The 26,436-nt window shown below is 50.2% G+C and overlaps 5 protein-coding genes across 14 annotated transcripts in view; 3 read left to right on the top strand and 2 right to left on the bottom strand.

Moving 5' to 3' along the window:
* Nucleotides 1-2,706: 2,706 nt before the first annotated feature.
* MMP19 (matrix metallopeptidase 19) lies at nt 2,707-9,087 on the top strand. Of its 2 annotated transcripts, XM_055394902.2 has the most exons (9): nt 2,707-2,931; nt 3,227-3,312; nt 4,184-4,314; nt 4,541-4,756; nt 5,200-5,445; nt 6,288-6,416; nt 7,192-7,356; nt 7,518-7,645; nt 7,841-9,087. In XM_055394902.2, the coding sequence occupies exons 1-9, from the start codon at nt 2,842-2,844 to the stop codon at nt 8,144-8,146; spliced, it is 1,497 nt and encodes a 498-aa protein (XP_055250877.1). In that variant the 5' UTR covers nt 2,707-2,841; the 3' UTR covers nt 8,147-9,087. The 2 variants fall into 2 exon arrangements, with proteins under 2 accessions (XP_055250877.1, XP_055250878.1); XM_055394903.2 differs by lacking the exon at nt 4,541-4,756.
* A 91-nt stretch (nt 9,088-9,178) lies between these two features.
* On the bottom strand, nt 9,179-14,767 carry LOC129536183 (transmembrane protein 198-like). 9 transcript variants are annotated; one of them, XM_088837116.1, is made up of 5 exons: nt 14,547-14,767; nt 12,319-12,578; nt 11,169-11,750; nt 10,420-10,580; nt 9,179-10,298 (listed from the first exon to the last, which is right to left on the bottom strand). In XM_088837116.1, exons 2-5 carry the CDS (start codon nt 12,491-12,493, stop codon nt 10,140-10,142), a joined length of 1,077 nt encoding a protein of 358 aa, XP_088693242.1. In that variant the 5' UTR covers nt 12,494-12,578; nt 14,547-14,767; the 3' UTR covers nt 9,179-10,139. The 9 variants fall into 9 exon arrangements, with proteins under 9 accessions (XP_088693242.1, XP_055250882.1, XP_055250886.1 ...); XM_055394907.2 differs by having other exon boundaries at nt 13,913-14,766; XM_055394911.2 differs by lacking the exon at nt 14,547-14,767 and adding an exon at nt 13,522-13,896 and having other exon boundaries at nt 10,420-10,577; nt 11,169-11,714.
* A 31-nt stretch (nt 14,768-14,798) lies between these two features.
* On the top strand, nt 14,799-22,528 carry DNAJC14 (DnaJ heat shock protein family (Hsp40) member C14). The gene is made up of 7 exons (XM_055394901.2): nt 14,799-15,094; nt 15,541-17,006; nt 19,528-19,634; nt 19,836-19,943; nt 20,314-20,474; nt 20,557-20,659; nt 20,871-22,528. The coding sequence occupies exons 2-7, from the start codon at nt 15,597-15,599 to the stop codon at nt 21,079-21,081; spliced, it is 2,100 nt and encodes a 699-aa protein (XP_055250876.1). The 5' UTR covers nt 14,799-15,094; nt 15,541-15,596; the 3' UTR covers nt 21,082-22,528.
* On the bottom strand, nt 22,054-24,763 carry ORMDL2 (ORMDL sphingolipid biosynthesis regulator 2). Its single transcript, XM_055394915.2, has 4 exons — nt 24,657-24,763; nt 23,422-23,702; nt 23,124-23,275; nt 22,054-22,528 (listed from the first exon to the last, which is right to left on the bottom strand). The coding sequence occupies exons 2-4, from the start codon at nt 23,593-23,595 to the stop codon at nt 22,393-22,395; spliced, it is 462 nt and encodes a 153-aa protein (XP_055250890.1). The 5' UTR covers nt 23,596-23,702; nt 24,657-24,763; the 3' UTR covers nt 22,054-22,392.
* Nucleotides 24,764-24,924: 161 nt separating this feature from the next.
* SARNP (SAP domain containing ribonucleoprotein) overlaps nt 24,925-26,436 on the top strand; it is a 48,595-nt gene continuing 47,083 nt past the window's right edge. Inside the window, exon 1 of the mRNA XM_055394269.2 lies at nt 24,925-25,106. Coding sequence (XP_055250244.1) covers nt 25,071-25,106 — 36 coding nt within the window. The 5' untranslated portion in view covers nt 24,925-25,070. The remainder of the gene's footprint in view (nt 25,107-26,436) is intronic.

A 26,436-nucleotide genomic window follows, 5' to 3' on the forward strand; every position in this document is an offset into this window, starting at 1 on the left:
GAGGAAGAGAAGGGCAGAGCTGAGAAAATCCCTGCAGGGGGCTGGTTCCCAAGCTGTCTCATTTCCTGGGGGCATCAGCCTTGATCACAGCCTCACTCATGGCTTTTGTCACTCATCAGCTAGTGGCTCTGTCCTTGCTTGCCTGACCAGTCATTTGAGACTTAGTCACTTGACTGTGAGCCAGTTGAGTGCTGAGTGGGTCAAGACGACCAGCATCATTGAGGGCAACGATGAATCAGGAGGATCCCCCACCTCCCTCCTGGGGTGTGAAGGGTTCTCCAGTGATCTGATAGTCTTTCAGCCTGGGGTGTGGGGAAGGGCTCAGAACTGGTATCCTACTGAGAACATGAGTTCAATAACCCTTTCCCTCATTTCTATCCATAATGCCTTGTGCATGTGAATGGCATATAGATGTGTGATGCACAAATGATGGTGGAAACTGCAGTGGCTCCTAACCACTCACAGAAAAAAGCTCTAAGAGTCAGCATGATGCATGGAAAGAGCATAGGTTACGAGTTGGCAGAAGGAGTTGAACATATGCCAGGCCAGTTAGGAGCTCCATGTCCTTAGTCGTTTCCTTCTTTGGCTCTCCATTTCCTCTCTTAAAAAATGGCCAGACATACACACTGAGGAAACCAGAATTGAAAGAGACACGTGTACCCCAATGTTCATCACAGCACTGTTTACAGTGCCAAGACATGGAAGCAACCTAGATGTCCATTGGCAGATGAATGGATAAGAAAGCTGTGGTACATATACACAATGGAATATTACTCAGCCATTAAAAAGAATGCATTTGAATCAGTTCTAATGAGGTGGATGAAACTGGAATCTATTATACAGAATGAAGTAAGTCAGAAAGAAAAACACCAATACAGTATATTAATGCATATATATGGAATTTAGAAAGGTGGTAACGATGACCCTATATGCGAGGTAGCAAAAGAGACACAGATGTAAAGAACAGACTTCTGGACTCTGTGGGAGAAGGCAAGGGTGGGATGATTTGAGAGAATAGCATTGAAATATGTGTATTATCATATGTGTAATAGATCACCAGTCCAGGTTCGATGTATGAGACAGGGTGCTCAGGGCTGGTGCACTGGGATGACCCTGAGGGATGGGAAGGGGAGGGAGGTGGGAGGGAGGGTCAGAATGGGGAACACATGTACACCCATGGCTGATTCATGTCAATGTATGGCAAAAATCACCAGAATATTGAAAAAAATAAAAAGCCATGGGAAAGACTCCCCCCCCCAAAAAAGGCCAGAATCATTATTCTCTCATAGGAGGACAGTGAGAATTAAATGGAATAATATAGAAATGGAAAGCTCCCCTGGTGGATCAAGTGGGGAAGGATCCACCTGCAATGCAGAAGCTGCAGAAGATGCAGGTTCGATCCCTGGGTGGGGAAGATTCCCTGGAGAAGGCAATGGCTAACCACTTCAGTGTTTTTGCCTGGGAATCCCATGGACAGAGGAGCCTGGTGGGCTACAGTTGCACAGAGTTGGACACAACTGAAGCAACTTAGCACAGCACAATACAGAAATCACCTGACACAAAGTAGTTTTTTTTTTTTTTTCTTCTCATTCTATTACAATGAAGTTTAACAGTGCAGAAAATTCATATAACCTTGGTGGGTCCAAAGTAGGTTTTTCTTTCTTTTTTTTTTTAAAGTAGGTTTTCCTAATATAAGTTTTTATCTTCTATGTTAAATAGCATTGAAGACCCTCTCTAAACTCTGCCTCCCAGTCACTCTCCCACCCTGGTCATTCGTCCGACAAACATTTATTAAGCACCACTGAAAAGCACTGAGCTAGCCTGGAATGGGCACTAGGGACTCAGTGGTGAATGAAGCAGACCCTTAGAACCTCTCACTGAGCACAACTGACTTTTCTCTGCGTTTTTACTCAAGACCAGCACTGTCCCTGTTTCTCAGGACTCTTTGACCCCATCCAACTCATAGCCAGCCTTCATAGCCCAGCTCAAAGCCTGCCTTCTCTGTGAATCTTCCCACAGCCTCATGGCCCTCAGGATGGGACACCTCCTTCCTGACATCCTATTTCCCCTCATTTCAGGTATTTGAATTGGTCTCACCCTGTCTGCAGTCAGGTTGTCTCAAACTTCTCTGTGTGCAGGCTCTAGACTTTACTTCTTCCTTTCCTAGTTACCTCCACCCCCACCCACACATTCCAGACTCATCAAGGGCTTGAAATAATGACTTTTTATTAAGGGAAACACAAGTAGGCTTCAAGAGCATTTGAATCCTCAGCTTGGTCTTGGACGCAAAGAAGCTGAGATCTCACCCTTCGTTCCTGTATCTGCAACCCAAGCACTTAAGCAATTTGCTTCCTACCTCTCAGTTTTATTTTTCCTGTCCTAGAGCAGACAGGGAGACGTGAAAGATACAGATAAGGGGTTTATTGCCCCGGGGTCCCTGGGTCACAGGAATGCCCAACTTCAGAGGATGGCTCTGGTCCCTAGTTCTAGTCTTGGCAGATAGTCTGCTTCTGATCCTGGCAGGATGCCCACCTCCAGGACAACATGGGAAGTCTTTCTGAGTCCAGCAGAGGTTCCTGGGGGCTGGGTTGGAGGCTCTTCTTGACTTCTGCTCTCTGGCAGAGCAGGGGTTAATGGTGAATTGCAACACATATCTGGGCTGAGTCACCTCCTACTGACACTCCCCCCAATTTCCCTCCCTTGAAGTTTTATAAAGAGGACCAGAGACTGGAGAGTGAAAAGAACTGGAGGGAAGAGCCCCCCACCTAGCCCTGCTCCCTCAGGCTCCCAGGATTCTCAGAGCGGAGGGCACAAACTCTGAAGCGCTTGCCTGGTGGGACCATGAACTGGCAGCGGCTGTGGCTGGGCTTCCTACTCCCGCTGACCGTCTCATGCCGGGTTGTGGGGCCTAGAGAGGAGGAGGCAGCTGTGGTGAGTCTCCCGGGAAAGCCAGACCCAGGCTGGGGGAGGGATGGAGGAACTGCTCCTTAGTCCCATCCAAGCCGCCCTTCTGACCTACAACTGCCTGCCCTGGCTTCGCTCCTCTAGTCCATGATCCACCCCTACCCATCCCTCCCCCTCCCCTCATACTCCCTTAAGATGCCTCTCCTTCAGTCCTTCCACATCTGTCCCCTCCTATCCTAATAGGCTGTTAGGTCATGTAGAAGCTTCACCCAGAAACTAATCCCCTTTTGATTTTATCTGCTGATCCCTACCCTTATCATAGGATTACTTGTTGCGATATGGTTACCTACAGAAGCCTCTAGAAGGACCTGGCAACTTCAGGCCAGAAGATGTCATAGAGGCGCTGAGGTAAGAGGTTGTAAGGTGCATGTCTTCAGGGTCAAGTTCACAAGATCTTTTTCTCTTCTCACCTCTTCCATTCCCCAGGCCCACCTCTGCCTGCCTCACATCCATTTCGGGGATCCAGAGAATGTGTAGTGGGACCTGGGTGAGAGAGGGAGTCAAGGATGAGGGCACAGTTATTGAATCTTCCTTGGCCCTAAGCACTTCTCTGGAGGCTCTATCCCACATTATATCCAAAATACTATTATTTGGTCACATCCTGCTGGTGGTGTAATTTATATGAGTTGGAGCCGAGTTGTTGACATGATGTTGCCTTTCAAAGACATTTAATCCAGCATTTATTTCTTTCTGTTTTGAAGTTTTCTTTTCATATTTTGGGTCTAATGGGTTGTTTCTCAGATATGTTCCTAGTCCATTGAAAAGCTACAATACTTGTGGTGCCTGATGGATGAAATTGCCCCAGAGCGGGCAGGCTGGACTGGGAACGGGGGGTCCAGCCAGGAGGGGAGAAAGCAGAGGGAGGATGGGCCCTCAGGTGGTAGCAGTGGTGAGAGAGCCTCAGAGCAGGAGTAGGACACTTCCCAGGGCAGAAGGAGGTTAGAAATTGCAGTAGAGGAAGAAGGCAACACCAGAGAACACTTTACCCAAATAAGAGCATGAACACAGGGAGGTGAAGTTGGAGTATTGACTTCTATGCAGAACAGAAGAGGAAGGCCCAATTATGAGGACTGGATCCTGGAGCGATCCCATCACCTCCAGAGCCTTTGTGCCATTCTCAGTCATTATGTCGGGCAAAAGGAGACCAAAGAGCTATCCCCATTTCTTAGTCATTCCAGATGCCCCTGTCCTGCTGGACCATGCCTCTCCCTCTTTCCAGAGCTTTTCAGGAAGCATCTGAGCTGCCAGTCTCAGGTCAGCTGGATGACGCCACAAGTGCCCGTATGAGCCAGCCCCGCTGTGGCCTGGAGGACCCCTTCAACCAGAAGACCCTTAAATACCTGCTGCTGGGTGAGAACTGAGCTTGGGAAAGGGGGGTCATGATTCTGGAGCACAGATGACATTGGGACAGTCTGGAACATCTCATCATTGAATGGATGGTAATCTGGTAATTGACTGATCACCACTTGCCTGGAAGGGTTGTTTCATGGCTTTGCTGAGTGAGTGCCCACACTCAGGGGAGCTGTCCAGAGCTGGCAAAGGTATCTGTGCTTCTATTTTTTGGTTCAATAACCAGGCCGCTGGAGAAAGAAGCATCTGACCTTCCGCATCTTGAACCTACCATCCACCCTACCATCCTCAACAGCCCGGGCAGCCCTGCTTCAAGCCTTCCAGTATTGGAGCAATGTGGCTCCCTTGACCTTCCGCGAGGTGAAGGCTGGCTGGGCTGATATCCGCCTTTCCTTCCATGGCCGCCATAGCTTGTACTGCTCCAATTCCTTTGACGGGCCCGGTAGGCACCAGCTCTCAGCTCTCCCACCTCACAGACCTCTGTCAGAAACTTAATGTTAGGCTACCGCCCTATGCTCAACTGCACCACACACTCTCCAACCACCTTCTAATATTCTCTTAGGGAGAAACATGTCATCTCCCTGGGGCCTTACCAAGCCTGTTTCTTTGAAGTTTATGCCTTCTTCCTCTGCTCAAGGCATACTCCAGGGAGGACTGGGCCAAAGACTACAGAGTGACTGGGAGGTAACAGGACAGAGCGATGGGCATCTGTGAGAGATCGGGGCGGTGTCAGGGAAATCTGAAAGGAGTGAGAGGTGTCCAAGAGATAGTCAGTCTACTTGGGTGATTTTAAGGGACTAGAGTAATTGGAGTTTATAACAGGCAGGGGCTGCTCCACCCTAGGAGACTCTGATCTCCTGCCTGTCTACCTTTGCCTTTGTCCAGGGCGGGTCCTGGCCCATGCTGACATCCCAGAGCTGGGCAGCGTACACTTTGACGAAGATGAGATCTGGACTGAGGGGACCTACCGAGGGGTGAACCTGCGCATCATTGCAGCCCATGAACTGGGCCATGCCCTGGGGCTGGGGCACTCCCGATATACCCAGGCCCTCATGGCTCCTGTCTACGCTGGCTACCGGCCCTACTTCAAGCTTCACCCTGATGATGTGGCTGGGATCCAGGCTCTCTATGGTCAGTCCTTTCCCCTAGTCCTCATGAGGATCAGTCTAGTCAGTGTCTCTTCAAGAATGAAGACACAGGTCTAATCTTCACGGAGGGAAATGGCTTGGCTTCTTTCTCTTCCTCCCGCCCTGTTATTCAGGCTTCTTTATTTTCAGGAGTTGTTTTTCTTTTTTTGGCCTCACTGCATGGCTAGTGGTATCTCAGCTCCCCAGTCAGGGATTGAACCCTGGCTGCAGCAGTGAAAGCCTGGAATCCTAACCACTAGGCCCCCAGGGAACTCCCAGGAGCTCTGTTTCTGACACTTCAAGGTCTAATCTTCCTTCCAGACCTCTGTCCTCCTACACCTGCTCTAGTGGATGAAGAATGGACATTCCAGCAATCCCCTCTCTCCCTTTCTGCTGCTGCTGCTGCTCAGTCACTTCAGTCGTGTCCGACTCTGTGTGACCCCTTAGACGGGAGCCCACCAGGCTCCCCCATCCCTGGGATTCTCCAGGCAAGAACACTGGAGTGGGTTGCCATTTCCTTCTCCAATGTGTGAAAGTGAAGTCGCTCAGTCGTGTCCGACCCTTAGCGACCCCACAGACTGCAGCCTACCAGGCTCCTCCATCCATGGGATTTTCTAGGCAAGAGTACTGGAGTGGCTTGCCATTGCCTTCTCCGTCTCTCCCTTTCTAGTGCCTCTCAAAACTAAAATGTGTCTCCTGCTGGTATCAATCTTTCCTCCCACCAACGAAATCTCTCCAGGTTTTCATTTTACTCTCTATACGACCTCTGAGCTTAACTTACAGTAGGAGAGTGGTGAAGCCAGTGCTCTGAGTTCTTTCCCTGAGCAGTATTATGTTACCTTGCAGGCAAGAGGAGCCCAGAAATAGAGGAGGAGGAGGAGGAAGACACGGCAATCCCTACTATACCCCTAGTGCCCACAGAACCCAGTCCCATGCCAGACCCCTGCAGTGGTGACCTGGATGCCGTGATGCTGGGTAAGACCCTTTCCCTCCAGGCTTGTAGGCAGGAAGTAGGGCAGGCTGCTGACCTTGAGACCTGGACAAATGGGAGTGACATGGGACCTCAGGGTGATCAGTGGAGGTTAGGGAGGATAGGCAGTGGTTAGTGGCCATTGATGGATGCAATGGCCTGGGGAGGGAGGATTCAGAGCTAAATTCAAGGTGGGCCTGGCAGGACATTTCCTCCGTTGTTGCCCTGTGATAGCCACTAAACATATCCGGAAATACAGCAAGATGGAGAAAACAGTCTTGACTGGAATGACTATTAGAGAGGGTATTATACCCACATGGAAGTACAACTTGGAAGCCACCTGGAGTAGAAGGTGAGGTCCCTAAGTGGGAGCAGCTATCCACGGGGCTGATTTGCTGTGAATGACAAAGGAGAGGCTGAATACTTCTCTGCCCTTAATAATCCTCTCCTTGAATGAATATTTGGGGAATCAGCCTGCCTGAGATACCCAGAAGTCTTTATTTGACCACTGTCTTAAAAAGAAAATTATTTGGTGGCATCAGGTCTTTGTTTCATCATGTGGGATCATTTGTTGAGGCAGATGTAGCTCAAGGGTTCCGGAATCCATAGGCTCAGTAGTTGTAGCACATGGGCTTGGCTGCCCTGAGGCATGTGGAATCACCCTGGACCAGGGATCAAACCTGTGTCCCCTGCATTGGCAGGGTTATTCTTAACCGCTGGACCAGTAGGGAAGTCCCGATACCTGTCTTTTTGACTTATTGACACACCTCCTGCTCTTAGGGCCCCGAGGAAAGACCTACGCCTTCAAGGGAAACTATGTGTGGACTGTGACAGATTCAGGATTGGGTCCCTTGTTCCAAGTGTCTGCACTCTGGGAGGGGCTCCCAGGAAACCTGGATGCAGCTGTCTACTCTCCCCGGACCCAATGGATTCACTTCTTTAAGGGTAAGGGCACTAGTTTTATACTGTGCTATCTGAGGAGGGCCTGTGATTAGAGATGCCATAAAAGGAGGGAGCGATGAGAAGTTTCTAGAGGGTGGAACGGAGGAACTGAAAGTTATCACCTGGGGACAGAGGTGACTTGTTCTCTCCTTATATGCTCTCAGGAGACAAGGTGTGGCGCTACATTAATTTCAAGATGTCTCCTGGTTTTCCCAAGAAGCTGAATAGGGTAGGACCCAACCTGGATGCTGCTCTCTATTGGCCTATCAACAAAAAAGTGTTCCTCTTTAAGGTATAAAGCTGAAAGGAAGGGCAAATCCTTCATAGGAGGGGCGGGCTACCTCCCATGGAAAAGCAAAGACTTGCTCTGGAAGGAAGTTCTGCAGCTGCCATGGGCTGAGAGTAGACCTTGGTTGGGGTGGCGGTGGTCGGGGGGATCCCTAAGCTCTCGTCACCCTTCTCTTCTCGCTGCCTGCCCCACACCTAGGGCTCTGGATACTGGCAGTGGGATGAGCTGGCCACTACTGACTTCAGCCGCTACCCCAAACCAACCAAGGGATTGTTTACAGGAGTGCCAGACCAGCCCTCGGCCGCCATGAGCTGGCGGGATGGCCGTGTCTACTTCTTCAAGGGCAAACAGTACTGGCGCCTCAATCAGCAGCTTCAAGCAGAGAAAGGCTTTCCCAGAGATATCGCCCACAACTGGATGCACTGTCGTCCCCCAAACACTACTGCATCAGATGGGGACACTGATTCCTCAGTCACAGGCATAGACCATTCAGCCACAGGATAATACTGGATACCATTTCCTTGGGCCATAGATACACCTTGAATTCTGGCGGCTCACCCAGAGATACAATCTTGGACATTATCCCCTCAGTCACAGACTTCAGCACCTTTCATCCCCTGATAATGTCACTCTCTCAGAGGCCTGAGACCTCAATCAAATGTCTGCTGCAGCACAAGCATGAACCATGGACCTCAAGCCTCTAAATGACCCAGCTCCAGTCACCACCTCCCTGTACTCTTTCCCTCCTGGACAGTGACTTTAACTCAGCCTCCAGCTCCGTCCATTTCTCCCCCATCCTAGATATCACTTCCAACTGTCGTTTTCTCTCTGGAGGACATTGGTAGAAGAAAGGCATCCATCAGGCGTTTAGCTGACAGCAGGCCACAGCTGGGAATGCCTGGGTCCTGTTCTTCCTAGATAAAGAACAAGGAAACAGCATGGCCAGTAAAATTGAGCAATGGCCTTGGAATCCTTGAGAATCACATCAACTTGCTTATGACTTTGGGCAAGTTAATTAACCTCACTAAGCCTCAGGTTTCCCATCTGAAAAATAAGGTTAACACCAATCCCGCAGGGTTGTTGCATTAAATGAAATACTGTGTGTGAAGTGCCTGGCACATTTGTGCTTAATAAAGGTTAACTCCATGTTCACAGGGCTTCCCAGGTGACTCAGTGGTAAAGAATTTACCTGCCAATGCAGGAGATACACGTTTCAATTCCCTGGAGGAGGAAATGGCAACCCACTCCAATATTCTTGTCTGAGAAATCCCATGGACAGAGGAGCCTGGTGGACTACAATCTTTGGGGTCACAAAGAGTTGGACACGACTGAGCGACTGTGCAAGTGTGCGCGATGTTCATAAGAGAGGACTGAATGGTTCTTCCTCTGGCTGTGTGTGTGCCACTCCTACAGTGGTCTGGCCTGATAAAAGTACCTTCATCAGATCTTTAAGGGACAGAGGACTTGTCAGTATGGCTAACTCGTTGTTTGGGGGTGCAAAGAAAGAAAAGAGGAGCAACAGAAGAGGCTAGACTCCCAGGTTCAATGTCATTTTATTCACATGTTCCCATGTTCTTCTTCCCTCCCATCATAACCTTGCTTCCAAGGGGAGGGACATATCTTCCTTCATGCTGTCTGAGGAACCAAGGAACAGACTTTGGGCTGGTGAATCAGGGGAGCGGAGAGTTAGAATGGGTTAGTGGTTGGGACGACGTTCTGGTTAAGGAGATTAATGTCCCCTATAATGAGAGGCAGAGAAGGCACTTGTCTCCCACACAGCCCTGAAGACCAGGCTCCTTTGGGCAAAAGGGCAAGATTCTGGCATGTGGGCTAATGCTCTCTGCTTGAAGCAAGAAGCCAGCTTTGAGGGACAGTGGGTGCTGAGCCAGGCAGCGCCCTGTGGTCTTCCCCACATTGAGAAGGGAAAGGGAAGCACCATGGAGGATAGATACCCCCCGATGAGGTAGGAGAAGGGGGCTTGTGTCTGGGGGTCCAGAGAGAAAGGCTAACCAGGAACTCAATTGCTCCCTGATGAGGGGCCTGGGAATCAGGGATCCCGGAGCTCCACTGGTGCCCTTCTCCCCATCAGAAAGCTATCAAGTGCTTTAGGAGCCTTTCTGATATTCTATAGGTAGGTCCTATGAAAACAATACCCCTTATTTGATCATTGAGAGGCACTCTGAGGCGGGTATACAGAAGGCTATTTGGGTAATGGTCCTCCTTGGTTTGGTTTGAAGGGAATTAGGGAGTCAGTTACTTTAGGGACCAGGGCACCTCTATTACTGGACAGAGGTAGGTACTCATACTTCCATTCCTCTCCTTTCCCCACAAGAGTCCTCTCTATCTGGCCCTGAAACATATTTCTACAGGGCTGGTCTGGGTTAGAACACAGATTCCATGACCAAGTCCAAGAGGTGGGGAAGTCTGTGTGTGGATTCTGCAGGCCCAGGCCCTGCCCACCTAGTGTTCCCAGGCCCTTGTTCCCAGGATGAGGGCATCAGTGGAGGTTTAGGCTCAGGTCCGGGTGGGTGGAACCAGAAGGTGCAGTGAGGGGGACAGTGGAACCACAGTCAGAATCCAGGTCCAGGACAGTGTGGGGAGCGGTGGCCTGGGTGCCTGGTCCTAGCTGGCGCTCTCGAAGGCTCTGGAAATAACTCTGGAGGGGCAGGGCAGACAGGGCAGAAGAAAGGGGCTGGATCAGAACCCACCCTACCACCCTGACCATCCTCCTGTGCCTTCTGCCCCAGGCCCAGAGCAGCCCCCACGGCTCCACTCACTGGAGCCAGACTGTCGGCAGGGCTCCGTGCGCTGGCAGGGAGCTGGCGCCGGTAGCTGCCCTCATAGAGCCCCGCCCCAGGGGAGGTCCGGTGCCACTTGGCCTCCTGATGACGGATCCGGAGGAGCTGGAGATGCCTTCGCTGGTGGCTCAAGAGCACTGCTTGGGAGGGGACAATACAGACTCAGGGAGGCCTCTTTAGACTCTGAAACCCACCCCCAAATACACTCATACTCTAGAGAAACCCATTTGCTTTCCCTGTTACGTCTCTCTCAAACCTCATCCCCCTTCCAGTTATTCTAAAGAAACCCAAGACTGTCACCCTCAGAGATGACGCCAGCTTTCCCCTTTGCTCCTGAGCCACCTCTACTCTGTTGGGGGTTGCCTACCTTCAGTATGTCCAGTGCCACTCTCACCAGCTCTTCTTCCATCCCCCAAGCGCCCACTCCTTCTTTGGAATCCAAAGAATTTCTTTGGAATCCTCCTACTCTTCCCTCCTGACTTCCCTGAGATCTTCCTTTCCTTCCACATCAGTCCCCAGTAACTCTTCCCTGCACCCCAACCTCCCGACAATTTCTCTTACCCAGACTTTTGACTCCTCCAACTCTATAACTTTTTTTCAGTGGCCTGCCTCATACACCTTAGACACTTCTGTCTTTTGCCCTGAAGTGTATTTTCCCCCTTCACTTCTTTAAGTCTGGAAACCAGGGACACAGGTTGTCTGCTGTCTATACCACAGCGATAACTCACCATTGGCGTGGCCTCCATGATCCTCATCCATGAGCTTCCACTGGGCCAGGGCCCCAAGGACCCCCAGGGCTGGCCAGGTCCCCAGCAAGACCCAGCTATACCAGCAGAGAGGAGGCAAGGCTGGAAGTGCCTGCAAGCGTTGGCCCAGCCGACTGCCCAGCGCCAGCCCCTCCAGGAAGTAGTCAGCACAGGCCACCAGCACTGCAGCACCCAGCAGGGCTGTGCCCAGAACTGTGAATGGACGTGGCCACCGAAGCGTGAACAGGGCTCCCAGCAGTGCCAGCCCCACCAGCCCCCCAGCTGGTACCCAGGCTGAAGGTGGTTGGTAGATAGGCTCGGTGCCCAGAAGGATCCCGGCGCCCAGGGTTAGGCCTAGTAGGAGACCAGTCAGGAAGAGCCCGACACTGCGAACCAGCATGGTGACCAGGCCGCAGAGGAGTCCGATGCCGAGCGCAATACCCGCGCTCACCTCCAGGCTCAGCTGTGTCTCTAGCACTCGTTCCTTATGGCACAGCAGGAAGATCACCAGGGCTCCTGACAGCAGGCCTGAGAGAAACATCACTGCCTTGAAGCAGCGGTAGCCTGGGAAGGGAGGCAGGAGGCAATGAGAGGCAGAAAGGGGTGGGTGGGGAAGGGTCGACAGGGCTGGGCTCTGATGACTCAGAAGGGATAGGAATGGCTAACCAGAGGAGCAGAAGTCAGGAGCAGCACCCCCTGGGACCTCAAGACCAAGGGCAGAAAGGGATCATCTTAGGGAGGGCAGGGACTTTTCGGGAACTGTGAGGGGATGGGAGGGCAAATCAGGAGGTAAGATGGATGCATTGAGGGGAATAAGCATAGAGAAAAGGTTTTGTCCTTTCAGGGATGGTAGACGGGAAGAAATCAGCACAGGCTAATTCAGGTTATTGGGGAATGGAATTTTGAAGTAGGAGGCAAGGGGAGGGAAAATGATAGTTGCCAGGGGTCCGAGCTGAAGGAGTGGGCGCTTGGGGGATGGAAGAAGAGCTGGTGAGAGTGGCACTGGACATACTGAAGGTAGGCAACCCCCAACAGAGTAGAGGTGGCTCAGGAGCAAAGGGGAAAGCTGGCGTCATCTCTGAGGGTGACAGTCTTGGGCAGCTGCCCCCCAGAACCCTGGCCCCGCCCTCACCGAAGCAGCAGTAGATGATTCCAAAGCAGCAGCAAAGTGCACACACCAGGGCGGGTGCCAGGTCAGGACTGTCCTGGGGTTGCAAGACACATCTCAGGTCTGGAGGCTCTGGGAGTTGTTGATTAAAGGGCCTGGGGTCAGAGGTCATGGCCAGGGGCAGCAAGGCTTCCTCCATGGCCGAAGAGAAGGTTGTCACAGAGGGGAAGGTCAGTGTCAGCTCCTCTCATGCATCCATGAATGTCTTGAGGGGGCTGGGAAACCTGCAAGGGGGTAAGGGGGCAGGAACTCAGGTGCCCATGAACCTCGAGGATGCCTTTCTTTTAAAGAAAGGCCAATTTCAGGATGGAGCTTAGTTCTGCTGGGGAAACTGAAGAAACCTACAGACAGGGATGAGAGGCCAGCTGTCTATCACCCTATAAAACAAGGACATTAAGTGGAACTTCAAATCTTAAAAGGTAATGAGCCTTGGCTCCTTGGCTTTTCAGGGTGGGGTGGAAGGAGTAGGAAGTCCTCCATCTGTGAAAGGGGGTACTGCGGGCTAAAGGCTCAGTAGCCTGTTCCAGTTGAAAAGCTTGTCCCATCTACAGCTTGGATTCAAAATCATCCCACTGGACTGGGAAGGGTGGAGTTACTAGAGACGGGAGGAGAAGGAAGAGAGAATGAGTCATGGCAGGGGTCTCCCAACAGCTGCTCCAACCCCAGAGAGGGAAGAGGGAAAAAAGACACCAGAAGAGGAATCAAGTAGAGACAGTAACTGACACTTTGTTAGGGTTGGGAAGCCTTGGCTTTAGGTGGAGATAGGGTTATTGGGGGAAGGTGTCCGTTCAGCCACAGTCCAATTCCCACCTATCCCTCATGGACTAAGCAGGCACCTAGCTCACAGGCATCTCACACCCTCCCCTCAGGACACTGGTGGGGCTCTTTCTACCTCTCCCTTTCCCTGGGGTGTCAGGACTGCCAGTGGGATTTGAACTCAGTTCCTGAAAGGAGAACACCAAGGAGGGGCTGGCACTGTGGGCACTAAAGGAATGGGGTAGAGTGGGTGTAGGCACTTCCTTTCAGCTGCCTTTTTTTGGATATCAAGATCTTAACAGGCAGGGAGGGGACTTGGCTTGGGGAGTCCCTGGGGCTCCTCTCCTCAATTCTTGGAAGTCTGGGGACCCGAATCAAGGAGAGATTGGGGAGGGGGTGTTAACTACTCACCACCCTGTCAGGGCTGAGGAAAGGAGCGGGTAGACGTGCTTCCCTAGACCCCCAGCTGCATCCCTGCCCAGAGTCTTAGGCGTCCAGGCGGCTGTCGGGCGTGGGCACCCCTAGGGCCACTCTGTTCTTTGCCCTCTAAACTCTTGCAAGTCGTATCGCAGCCCAAGCCCCAGTGAGCTAAAAGCAACCAGCTTGGGGGGTGGAGGAAGGGGACAGGGTGTGTGTTGGGGGGTGACATCACGGGGCGGGACCCTCCAAATCTTTTCCGTGTGTGTGTGTGTGGGGGGACCCAGTTTGCCTGCTGCTCTAGGCTGGGATCACAGACCCCCAGCCATAGCCGGGAGGGGTTTTGGGGGAACCGCAAGAGGTTTGGAGAATGGTCTCTAAATACCTATGCGCTGACTCAGCAACTCGAAGCTTTCAAATCCCCTACTGGTGTCCCAGCGCCCCCCTACTCCGGCTTGGTTTCTTCCACTTCCCAGAGAATTGGAGTATTGTCTCCTGGAGAACTTGGTGGTCCGGATCGGGGACCCCGGGAAGGGGCTCTTACTGGTCTGGGGCGCCGGCGAGGGGTTCATGGGTAGAAAAACTTGCGGAGCAAGACGGGGGTCTGGAAGGGGGACTAACGGAGAGGCGTTTGCAGAGCAGGGGACCGACAGTGGGTACCCAAACCGGGTCTGCGTGGGGGCGGGAGAGCTTGTCAGAGTCGACCAAACATCTTGGTATGCAAACGAAATGCAAAGAAGCACGCAAATAAGGGCAGTGTTTTTTGGCACTCCTCTCGGGTCTTAAGCCCAGCGGAGCCACGCTCCCGGTCCTCCGGCCCCGCTTCGTGACGGGGCCTGAGAGCTGCACCCAGAGGGGCGGATCCGGGCCGTGGGAGCTTCAGTTATACAAGGCAGTTCGCCAGCTGGATCAGACGCTGGGGGGGCCGAGGGTTGCTGGGAAAGAAGGGGCAGCTAAGGCGGTCCAGGGCGGGGGCAGGCCCGGGGCGTCCTCCCCTCCGCTCCTCCCCCGCATGATACCAAAGGGCCTCTGTCCTCGTTACAGGCAGCAGGGAAGGGATCAGTGCGGTGGTTCCTCTACGTTCTCTGGTTTTGTCTGCAAGGGAAACAGACTGGGCTCGGTGGCTTTCCTCTATCTCCTGGTCTCAGCAAAGCTCAAGAACAGCCAGAGGAACCCTGAGAATCTGCTCCCAGTCCGCAGGCACTGCTGCATCGCCCGCTTGCTTCGCTTCCGGTGGAGCAACCTTCGGGGACTCCACTTCAGCACGCGGAGGGCGGCAGCAGAGGGCCCTTTAAAGGGCGGGGCTAGCGCTTCCCCAGGACCACCTCCTCTGGTTCGACTTAGCCTGCAGGACTGGCTTGCACCTTGCCCGACCGCTTTTACTTTTCCTTCCCGTGTCTTCCCTGGTGACCCCGGAAGTGGAAGTAGACGCGAATCGGCGGCCGCGGCGGGGACGGAAGGCGGAAGCAGAGCGTGAGCGGGAGGCGGAGCCGGGGGAGCTGCTCTCGTAGCTCCCCCTGGCCCTCGGCCCAGCTGCTCGAGGGGGAGGAGTTACCGCCGCTCTTCGGTATGTTACCTTGATCCCCTCTACCCAGCCCGAGGGGTAACGGGTTGACTCTGTCAGGGGCAGTCTCAAGCTCCGCCCCCAGATGTTCCTGAAGGGCCGCACGGTCCCCACCCTTTTCTGGCAGCCTGCAGCCCCCTTTCCGGTCGTCTTTCCCTTTTTTCCCGAGAGTGACCCCAGGACCACACCCTTTGCGGTACCTCCCTTTTCCCCTGTTTCAGGGTTATAGCTTTCTGGGGAGAGAAAAAATAATAAGGGAGTTTGGAGGAGTGGGGGGAGGGAGCAGCGTTGCCGTTAATGTAGTATTGGCTTTATTGCTAGGGTGATGAATGCCCCCGAATCTTTAAAACAAGGGAGGTGGATGCATTCAATATATACCCAATTTAAGATTATTTAACTTTTTTGTTGGTCCTGTCCTTGATCATCCCCACTTGATACCTCTGTTACAGGCATCAGAAGTCACCATGATGGCTGTGACCTAAAATCCTCAGGAAGCCCCGGGGTCATGGCCCAGAAGCACCCCGGAGAAGGAGGGTTGTGTGGAGCCCACCACCGTGGTGGTGCCTCCGTCAGGACTTTAGGACCCTCTGTGGACCCTGACATACTTTCATTCTCAGGACTCAGGGACTCAGCGGGGCCTGCTCCTAATGGTACCCGCTGCCTCACAGAGCACTCTAGTCCTAAGTACACACAGCCCCCAAATCCAGCCCACTGGTCGGATCCAAGCCATGGACCCCCAAGGGGTCCAGGACCCCCTCTGGCTGAAGAGGACCCTGATCAGAGTGAGGCATCTTCAGAAGAGTCAGGAGCGGACCAGGAACTCTCAAGAGAGAATGAGGCTGGGTTCCAGGATGATGTGAACTCTTCTTTTCTTTCCATTCCGTCTACTTGTAACTGCCAGGGAACCCCTGGAATCCCTGAAGGGCCTTACTCTGAGGGAGGAGATAGCTCTTCTAGCAACTTTTGCCACCATTGTACCTCTCCAGCTTTGGGGGAAGATGAAGAGTTGGAAGGGGAATATGATGAAGAGGAACCTCTTAAGTTTCCCAGTGATCTTTCACGTGTGCCCAGTGAAAAGAAACCTGCACCCCGGAGACAACGGCACCGTGTTCCAGCCAAGGAGGACACTCGGGAGGGTGGACGAAGAGATCCCAGATCTCCTGGTCGACATCGGCTCGGCCGGAAACGGAGTCAGGCAGATAAACGCAGAGGACTGGGATTGTGGGGAGCAGAGGAACTGTGTCAGCTTGGACAGGCAGGCTTCTGGTGGCTGATCGAACTGCTAGTATTAGTGGGGGAGTATGTGGAGACTTGTGGCCATCTCATCTATGCATGCAGGCAGCTGAAAGGCAGTGATCTGGACCTTTTTTGTGTCTGGGTGGGAGTGTGGGCAGGGCGGCTGGGGGGCTGGGCCCAGGTGATGTTCCAGTTTCTGAGCCAGGCGTTTTGCTATGGGGCAGGGCTGTTCACCCGTTTTCTTAGGCTTGTGGGTGCTTTGCTGCTCCTGGCTCTGGCCCTTTTGTTGGGCTGTTTACAGTTGGGCTGGCGGTTTCTGGTGGGATTGAGTGACCGGCTAGGCTGGAGGGGTAAAGCCACCTGGCTCTTCTCTTGGCTGGCTTCTCCCACCTGGCAGCGTTGCCTGATTCTGCTGAGAGAGAGCAGGCCCTGGCAGCAGCTGGTAAGAATAGTTCAGTGGGGTTGGCTGGAGTTACCTTGGGTCAAACAGAGGACCAGTAGGCCGGGGAATACACCTGTAGCTGGTGGTCGTTACTGCCAGCCTGAAGAGGAAGTGGCTCGACTCTTGACCATGACTGGGGTTCCTGAGGATGAGCTAAACCCTTTTCACGTGTTGGGGGTTGAAGCCACAGCATCAGATGTTGAACTGAAGAAGGCCTATAGGCAGCTGGCAGTGATGGTGAGTACCCTTCCTTCTTTCCAGTTCTTTGTTCCCATATTTTATTTTCCATTACAATTTTTAGGTAAGTAGAGGAAGGGACGGAGAAGGCAATAGCACCCCACTCCAGTAATCTTGCCTGGAAAATCCCATGGGCAGAGGAGCCTGGTAGGCTGCAGTCCATGGGGTCGCTAAGAGTTGGACATGACTGAGCAACTTCACTTTCACTTTTCACTTTCATGCATTGGAGAAGGAAATGGCAACCCACTCCAGTGTTCTTGCCTGGAGAATCCCAGGGACGGGGGAGCCCGGTGAGCTGCCGTCTTTGGGGTCACACAGAGTTGGACACGACTGAAGTGACTTAGCAGTAGCAAAAGCAGAGGAAGGGAGAGTAGAAAATCAACTTGGAAGATGAAAATTATCTCTAATTCTCAGGAAAGAATTGTAAAGGGGATCTGACTTTCCCTTAAAGTTTTGTATCATGAAATTCTTTTTCTCAATGAAAATGAATGAACCTGGTATAGTAGATGGTGCTGGACTCACTCACCCTGGAATATCCAGGTGAAATCCCTCCGAGCAGGTTGGAGAAGAGGCCTAGTCAGAACGCTTATCAGTTCCTCCTGAACAAATGAGGGATTTCTGAACACAGGGAAATCCAACTGTCTTCCTAGTGAGGCAAGTGTGGGAAGATTCAGAGAGTGTATGTGAGTGATTATTCCAGGACCAGGTGAAAAGCTATTTCAAGACCAACAACCTGGGCTGAGAAGGGGAAGGCGAATGGGACGTAAATCTTGGAGAGGCATGTATGTATGTATGTCATACATGAAAATGTTGGTGATTAGGTAGGATATAGATGGTTGTGACTTAAATGCTTGAGGGAAATGGTTTAATACAAACATGCAATCAAATTGCTTTTAGAAGTAGATATTTGATTGCTATTTTTAGGTATGATTGAGCCTGCTATTTCTGTACAAGTAAAACTTATGAATATAAGTGCGTTCTGTGTGCTGTCAATTCAGTCGTGTCTGACTCTTTGCGACCCTAGGGGCTGTAGCCTGCTAAGCTCCTCTCTCCATGGGATTCTCCAGGCAAGAGTACTGGAGTGGGTTGCATGTCCTTCTCCAGGGGATCGAACTTGCATTTCTAAATCTCCTGCACTGACAGGTGGATTCTTTACGACTAGTGCCACCTGGGAAGTCCATGACTATAATGTGTGTAAATTGCATTGGAGATGATTTGAGTGTATGGAACTTGACTGGTAAAATACCACTGTGGAGATTACCTCAGTGGTTGCATGACATGAAAGAGGAATGGGCAACCAGAGTTTCCATTAACCATTCTAGGTACAATAAAATACCAGACCTGAAACTTACCAGGTAACTAAATTAGTTTGGTGGGAAATACATGCCCCTTATTGGATAGCCTGGGTTATTCTGAGAGTGAGGAACGGTGTTCACACTCAAGTCATTACTAACGGTAGAGGTTTTTTTTCTCACCTTCATGTCTTTTAGCAGATTTTGTCTCTTGGGGAATGTCATTTAAAACTTCTTATTTTCAACTTACTTTCTTGAAGTAAAGTTCCCCGAACCTTAGTAGAACTGTCTCACAACCTGAAGTTACCCCCTTGTTCTGGGCCAGAGTATCTGTGGGCTCTTTTTGGCCAAGCCATGGGGCATGTGGAGTCTTAGTTCCTTAAGATTGAAGCAGGGATTGAACCTGCACCCCTTGCATTGGAAGCACAGTCTTAACTGCTGGATGACCAGGCAAGTCTCTGTAGTCTTTTATACAGCCTCTCACTTTCCTTAGTAGGCCCTAACATGACCAGTACTCGCATTCTGTAAGCTTGGGGATAACGAGAGAGATGACAGCATTCTGCAAGAGACTAGCGTTATCTCTGTTTTTGGTGAATGAGGATGGGAAAAATCAGGGAACTGTAGGAAGTGAGAATAATATTTGTCTTGGAGAAAAGACTGTGAAGTGGATTAAAAACCTGAGGGTCATAGTATGTTATTTCACTCCTGGAACAGAAAAGCAAACCATTGTAGGAAGTTTTGAGTAGATATGAGAATTTCCTAGTTAAAGTTTGAGGATTGTTGGAATTCTGTGACTGACAACAAAGTTAAAATATAAGAGTTTAGTATGTGTGGCAGGGTGATCATTCATCCTTGTTTGCCTGAAATTGAATGGTTTCTTGAAACATGAAATTTAAATACTAAAACTGGGACAGTTCCAGGCACACTAGAGTGGTGGATCACCATAGTGCCAGATTCTCTGTATTCTGCTTCATGTGTATTCTCATTTAATACTCCTAACAGTCCATGATAGATAAAATACTCTAGGTCATGAAGCTAATGAGCAATAGAATCAGGACTTAAACCTAGATCCATCTGCAGAGCTAGAGCAATTAACCATTAAGCTATATTGATTCTTCAAAAGGGTGTTCAATATGAAGTTATCAATAATAACCTGTTGATATGAGGTTATTTTGACTCAAGATGGGGAGAGGGTTGGAATGGATATGTAATGAAATCTGTTTTGGTAGGTTCATCCTGACAAAAATCATCATCCTCGGGCTGAGGAGGCCTTCAAGGTTTTGCGGGCAGCTTGGGACATTGTCAGCAACCCTGAAAGACGGAAGGAATACGAGATGTAAGTTGGAGCCAGGAAATTATCAGGTAGGGTAAATGAATAACCTTCAGTAGCAGAGATCCCTGGACTTATGGATGAAGGCTGTCCGAGGCAGAACTGAGGTGGCTTGTCTAGCTGGCCAAGGACCTCAAGAGGCCAATAGATCTGTCTTCCTTTGTCCCTCACTCAATATCCTGACTTACATAGCCTTTTTTCTCTCAGGAAACGAATGGCAGAAAATGAGCTGAGCCGGTCAGTGAATGAGTTTCTGTCCAAGCTGCAAGAAGCAATGAATACTATGATGTGCAGCCGATGCCAGGGAAAGCATAGGTATGATTTAAATAGGACAGGACTGGGACAGCCAGTTTAGGGACTGGGTGACTAAACACGTTCCTTGTATCATTGGTAGTTGTGGGATCCAGATGGTAAGTAAAAAGACCCTGATTTTCTACTTTTGCCATATTGTCAAGAGATTGAGGACCTGAGTTAGCAAGAAGAAAAGATAGTATTTCTGGCTTTAAGATAGGTTGAGGGCAGGGCGTACATAGGCACACATAACAACTGAGTGGTGGTAATTTTAGATGTTTATCAGTAACCATACTTGTCGGGAACAATGAGACATCAGTAATGATGAGACTGTAGCAATGCTCTAGGTAGTCTTAATGTATTATTAAGGAACTGTCCTTTTACTGAATTTCAGGAGGTTTGAAATGGACCGGGAACCTAAGAGTGCCAGATACTGTGCTGAGTGTAATAGGCTGCATCCTGCTGAAGAAGGTGACTTTTGGGCAGAGTCAAGCATGTTGGGCCTCAAAATCACCTACTTTGCGCTGATGGATGGAAAGGTGTATGATATCACAGGTATACTTTTGTCCTCTGGAAGTATGGGCTCATATATGCTCAGAACTGTGATATTTTGGCTAATTGTCGCTCATGCTTGCAGAGTGGGCTGGATGCCAGCGTGTGGGAATCTCCCCAGATACCCACAGAGTCCCTTATCACATCTCATTTGGTTCGCGGATGCCAGGAACCAGTGGGCGGCAGAGGTAGGTAGTGTTTCTCTCAACAATCTATCCACTGTTCTAGTTCTGAATATGGTTTCCAATGACATGCTGTTTAGGACATGTAGGTGTCTCACCATTTAAGAAGTTTGGGACCTGACTCAGTATGTCTTTAACATATGTATAAATAGATGAAACAGATAACCATTTGACTCCAGTATCTCTTGCCTCATCATGCCTTCTGGTTTCCTCTCAGACCTACTCCAGATGCCCCTCCTGCTGACCTTCAGGATTTCTTGAGCCGGATCTTTCAAGTACCCCCAGGCCAGATGTCCAACGGGAACTTCTTTGCAGCTCCTCAGCCTGGCCCTGGGGCCACTGCAGCCTCCAAGCCCAACAGCACAGTACCCAAGGGAGAAGCCAAACCGAAGCGGCGGAAGAAAGTGAGGAGGCCCTTCCAACGTTGACACCCCTTCTCTTTCCTCCAATCAATGTCAGGGAGTCAAAAGGGCTGTGTACAGCACCAGATGGAGTTTGATTTGTTTATTTTTAAATATTTAAAAAAGGGAAAATTTTAAGCTCAAATTGTTCATTCAGTACTTTTAGGAAGCCCTGGAACCACTCTCCCTCCTCCACCAGCACCCAGGAACTGAATCTTGTCTTCTGACAATACCAAAGAAATAGGGGATGTCTAGAACAAAGAACCTGGGGCCTGGACCTGGGCTGGACGGTATCTCCCATAGTGTGGGAACTGGGTATTTCCCTGGGGTCTGTATGCCTTTATCTTGTCTTTTGCTTCTTAGAGCAGATGACACTCCCCCTGCCCCCAACCCTTTAAACGAGTCTGTTTTATCTCTTGACTCATTTCAGGAGGGAGCCACCTCCTTTGCCCCAGTATACTAGTTAAAAGAACAAGAAAGCATGTAACCCTAATTATAGGAGATACGTAAGAGTTCAGAGAGTGGGAACTCTCACCTTGTGGGTAATCGCCCAACTTCATGCTTGTTGCTGCAGGGATGGCCAAAACTAATAATTTTTAAAAAACAAGTTTCATGCCCTCTGCCCTTGGGTGAGGGGGAAGGGTAAAGGGGCTCCCAGCAGCCCCCTTATGATCCAAGGGTTTGTATTTTTTTAAGTTTGTTCATATTTGTATGTACATAACTATTTAAAGCCAGGGGATTATCTTTCTATAAATATGTAACTGGCAACTTATATCCTCCCTCTCTTCTTTGCCGATATAGCTGGAGCCCTTTTTCTCATTTGAGAATCTTTTCCTTCCTAAGTGTTAGAGTGAAGGGCACCTCCTGCTGGACCAAGGGAGGGGGATAAAAAAAATACCTTAAAGAAATTTTGTAGTTCTGTAAGTCAGTCATTGTTGCATCTTTTTTCTCTAGCTTTTTTCTCCCTACTCTTCCTGCTGACCAAACTATAGCCATATATGAAAAAAAGTATCTTTATTATAAGGAAAACACACAGTAAAACAGAGCTGAAAAGTGATGGGAATAGATGATAGGGAAAACCTTAATCAACCAAAAAGCTGCCCAAGCATGGCTTCCTGCTGTGGAGGAGAGTGATTTGCTCCTTACCTCACCTGTCTTTCCTGATTCAAAGAAACCTGCTCCTAGCAGGGCGGGGCCCAGGGGACCCCATTTTCCAATGAAAATTTGTGAAAGTTTGCATTTCCAGTGGGGGCATTAGGGAAAGGTTGCATAGTTCTCAGGTTGTATAGAGAAAGGAGGGATGATATGGCCCTTTGTTCCAACATCCCCAGCCCCATCTCAGTATTTGTTGATGCCAAAGAGACGAACCCCATGAAACTGGGGCAACTTGGGCAGCAGTACGCTAAGCAGTGAGGCTGTGTTGATGAGGAAGTGAGCAGCATCATATTTGGTGTAGAAGCTGGCCAGGAGGTATCTGGGAAGAGAAGAAATAGGTTGAATGAAGCTGGCCTTCCCTATCCATATTCAGGCCTTTCCAGCGACTTTCTTTTCTATTTTAAATAACCAATTTTACTGCATGCAGTCCTAGAATATCTAAAAATATTTCAGCTATATTAATATTTACTTTGGGGTAGCAGCAGCAGCAGGGGAGATAATCAGATAGCACCTTTAACTAGAGATTTATAAATTTGTGCTTTTTAAAAAAAAATTGTTAATGACAGGTGGCAAATGACAGCTGAAGCAGTTTCAGCCTGTGTGACTGTTAGAATCCTTTTTGCTACCACTTCTCACAGATTTACATCAGTTCTGCCTTTATTCACTTCTTTGGAAGTGTAAAATAACTTGTTTTACTTTATCTTTTCTTAGTCCCTTCTCCATTCTCCTACCATCAAGCGAGGCAGCAAGTGATGCTTGCTTACTGTCTTCTACTTTTTACTGTTCTCACTAGATTTAGAGCTAGTGTATCTTCACAGGGTCTAGGTGACTAGAAGTCCACTGTTTTTAAAGTTTCCTTGTGGACCTTTGTACCTGGCTCTTGAAGCATCTCCCCTATTTCCCCCTGGACTCACAATACAATGGGAGAGATGCTGAGGAATTTTCGGGAAGAGGTAAATTGGAGCCCGTAGTCCATCTGTTCCCAGTGTGTCAGTAGCCGAGCCTTTCCTTGGTCAGGGGTCTCAAAGGGTGTCCCTTTCACCGTATGTAGGAAGACATACATAACCTGGGAGGAGGGAAGGGGACAGTGTGAGGTACAGGGCATAAAGTAGTCCCTCAGCTGAGATCCCAAAAGGAATACAGAAATCCCAAGTAATTGTTCTTGGTTGGGAAAAGCCTAGGGTGGGTAAAGGGGCATGGTTTAGTGCTCACCAAGTTATGGATGACGTTGGTCAGTGTCCAGACAACAGGAATGCTGAAGAAGGGGATGCTGAGTAGAACCACATGCAGCAGTCCTACCAAGATGATGTAGGCCAGCCAGATGCCCCGGCTATTCATCACTCGAGTGTTGGGGTTTACTTCGCTGTGTGCCACCCCCACATTCATCCTACCACAGTGGGGGATCAGGCAGGAGTCCAACTTAATTTCCTCTCCACCCTTCTTGGAGTCTGTTTCTCCAAGTTGTTGCCTGAGTAGCCCAAATTCCGCGGACTCTATTGGGAATGAAAGAACTTACCTCATTATGCACAAAGGAAAAACTGAAGACTTGGGGGAAAAAATTTAAAAGGCAAGACGAGCGCACTCTACATGTTAGAGACATGATAATCTTTCTTCTGATCCTTACACTTCAACTGTTACTTGAAGGAGTAAGCATAGGCTTGGTGCACTTCAAGGAGCAACAGTAACAAGTATCTCACTATCCTTAAGAATTTAATAAGGAAACATGAAGACATTAGGTGCACCCGAAATTACAGAAGAGGGTCATGGGAAACAAGGAACCACTAAGCAGGGAAGACAGGGTAAAGCTACTTTTTCTTATCTATACTCAGTTCAGTCACTCAGTTGTGTCCGACTCTTTGAGACCTCATGAACTGTAGGATGCCAGGCTTCCCTGTCCATCACCAGGGAAGCCTGGCATCCTGCTCACACTCATGTCCATCGAGTCGGCGATGCCATCCAGCCATCTCATCCTCTGTCGTCCCCTTCTCCTCCCGCCTTCAATCTATCCTAGTCCCCACCTTTTCCTCTGGGGCTCCCCCGACCTCTCATCGGCATGTAAGCAGGCAGCTGCAAGAACGTGCCCAGGGCTTTTGTACTGAACTAGGAAGGGACGTGAGCTGAGCGTCTCGAGAGGTGGAGCCCTAGTCCCGACTTCAGGGCGGCTCTGATCGTCTGAACTTGGCCCTTTTAAAATCGTGCTTGCCCTTAAGTTGATGACGCCGGGTTAGGAAGCAGACCTGGCCCGCTCTCTACCTAAAATTCCCTAAACCCCAGTAATGATTTGAACTCACCCCCTTGCTCCTCCCAGGCCCCTTCATCGTCTTCCCTTAAGGTTGTCTTCCGCGCTCCTCTTCCAGTCAGTTGCTCGCCGCCGCTTCACCCACCCCGCTCGTTCGCCTCCCACCATTGTTCCTTAGCACCCCTTCCCAGTCTCTCGGTAAACCTACCTGCCAGCCTCGGAAGCCCGTCCGGGTCGGGGCGCGGCGCTTGCTTCTACACCTGCGGTCTCCAGGAAGCAGCCTCCCCGCCCATCTGCGCTCTCCCTATTGGTGGAGCAAGGTCAGCGCCGCCACCATTCATTGGCTGACGATCCACCGCGGGGACACACAATTGGTCACCATTTCCGTCGTTCGGAAGGTGCCGAACCCGCCCTTCTCCGGGTCCCACCCGGAGAAAGAGGTGGGGAAAGCCACTTGGAGGCGTGAGGGCGACGCCAGCTATCGACTAATGGAAAGAGTTGATAGTAAGAGGCGGGAGTAAGAGCTCCAACGATTGGCCGGCCGTGGCTGTAGGCGCCGAGGCGGGAGCTCCCGGAGGTGGAGGCAGCGGGTGGGGGCTTGGCGGAGTGGAGGGGTAACAAGATGGCGACTGAGACGGTGGAGCTTCATAAGCTGAAGGTACCGTGAGGCGGGGAAGGACCGGGTCAGACTTTTCCGTAGACTAAATTTTGCTGGCGGGTTGGCGCCTTTTCCTTGAAGGTTCTTCTACTCTATTTTCTGGCTCCCGTCGTAGTTCTGTTCTTTTGTGCTTCCCTTCTTCCCCCACTACGCCTTTTCTCTTTTCCCATTTCTCCTCACGGTTTTACTGTGTCCTTATTTGTTATTCGTCACCTTCCTCCACTGTGGTGTCGTCCGTTACCTCTCTACCGGGTTGTGGAAGTGCCTTCAACCTGTTCTACTCTCTTCTTGTTTCTCGTCAAACTGCATTACGTCAGTGGTCTCTTCCTCTTGGCCCCGTGCGGAGCCCAGGACCCCTTTTTCTTCCCTGGGTTGTCCAAAGTGGAGATTCCCGGTAGCAAAGGATGGCAGCTTTGTTTGTTTCTGTCTATCTAGGTCTCAGACTTGATCCAGAAAATGCTTCCGTTCCCCTTTTTTAGGTGGAGTGACGCCCCCGGGGCAAATCTGGAAACCTGAGGAGAGGCCTCCGAAGATAGGCCTCCCCTTAGAGGCCTGGGCTTTAGGAGACTTTAAGAGATAGTGAAGGCACAGATACTCCAGATTGAAAAGTTTTCGAGTTCTCTCAACGCGGTTCTCCGCCTACCAGCCTTCCCCCCACCCTGTGCCCCACCACCCCTGAGACAAGTCACTCAGAACTGTAATATTTTGGGAAAACGTTTCCAAGGTTAGGGTTACCTCTGTCCCATTTCATTTCGCGGGTAGACCCTGCATCTCTTGGTCTCACCACTGGGTGACACTCAATCACAGAAGACGTTTTAAGTTGTCTCTTGGGAATCTTGAGAGCCTTTTCGTATTTAGATTATTTTCTTGGAAGAAAAGAATGGGTTTTTTTTGGGGGGGTGGTAAATTAAGAGAATATCTCAAGTTGTCCATTTGTGGTTTCACAGGTATTTTTCCCATCACTCTTCTGTCATGTTTTGTTCACATCCTGGGAACCTTTGACAAACCAGGTTGATTTGGCCCACGCTGAAAACTGATTCTTTAAAGTTTGATGAGCTTTAAAAAAAAAGTGTAAGGAGAGTAAGGGTAAAAAGAGAGAGCTCCTCTTAATCACATTAGTTGACACCAGTTAGACTTTCAGTGAAAGTTGATAGGTTTCTTACTCTTGGAATCTAAGCTGTACTAGGGGGATTTTGTGTTAACCTGGAGTTACTGTTAACTTGGTGGTACCGAAATAAGTAGATTGTATCAGTAGTCTGCTAAGAGAATAACAAGTAAAAAATTGAGCAGCTACTTCCATTATATGTATATTAACTTATAAATTAGTATT

Source organism: Moschus berezovskii, chromosome 6, assembly GCF_049115385.1.
Source record: "Moschus berezovskii isolate FMDL1 chromosome 6, NW_MosBer_1.0, whole genome shotgun sequence".
Lineage (NCBI taxonomy): Eukaryota > Metazoa > Chordata > Mammalia > Artiodactyla > Moschidae > Moschus > Moschus berezovskii.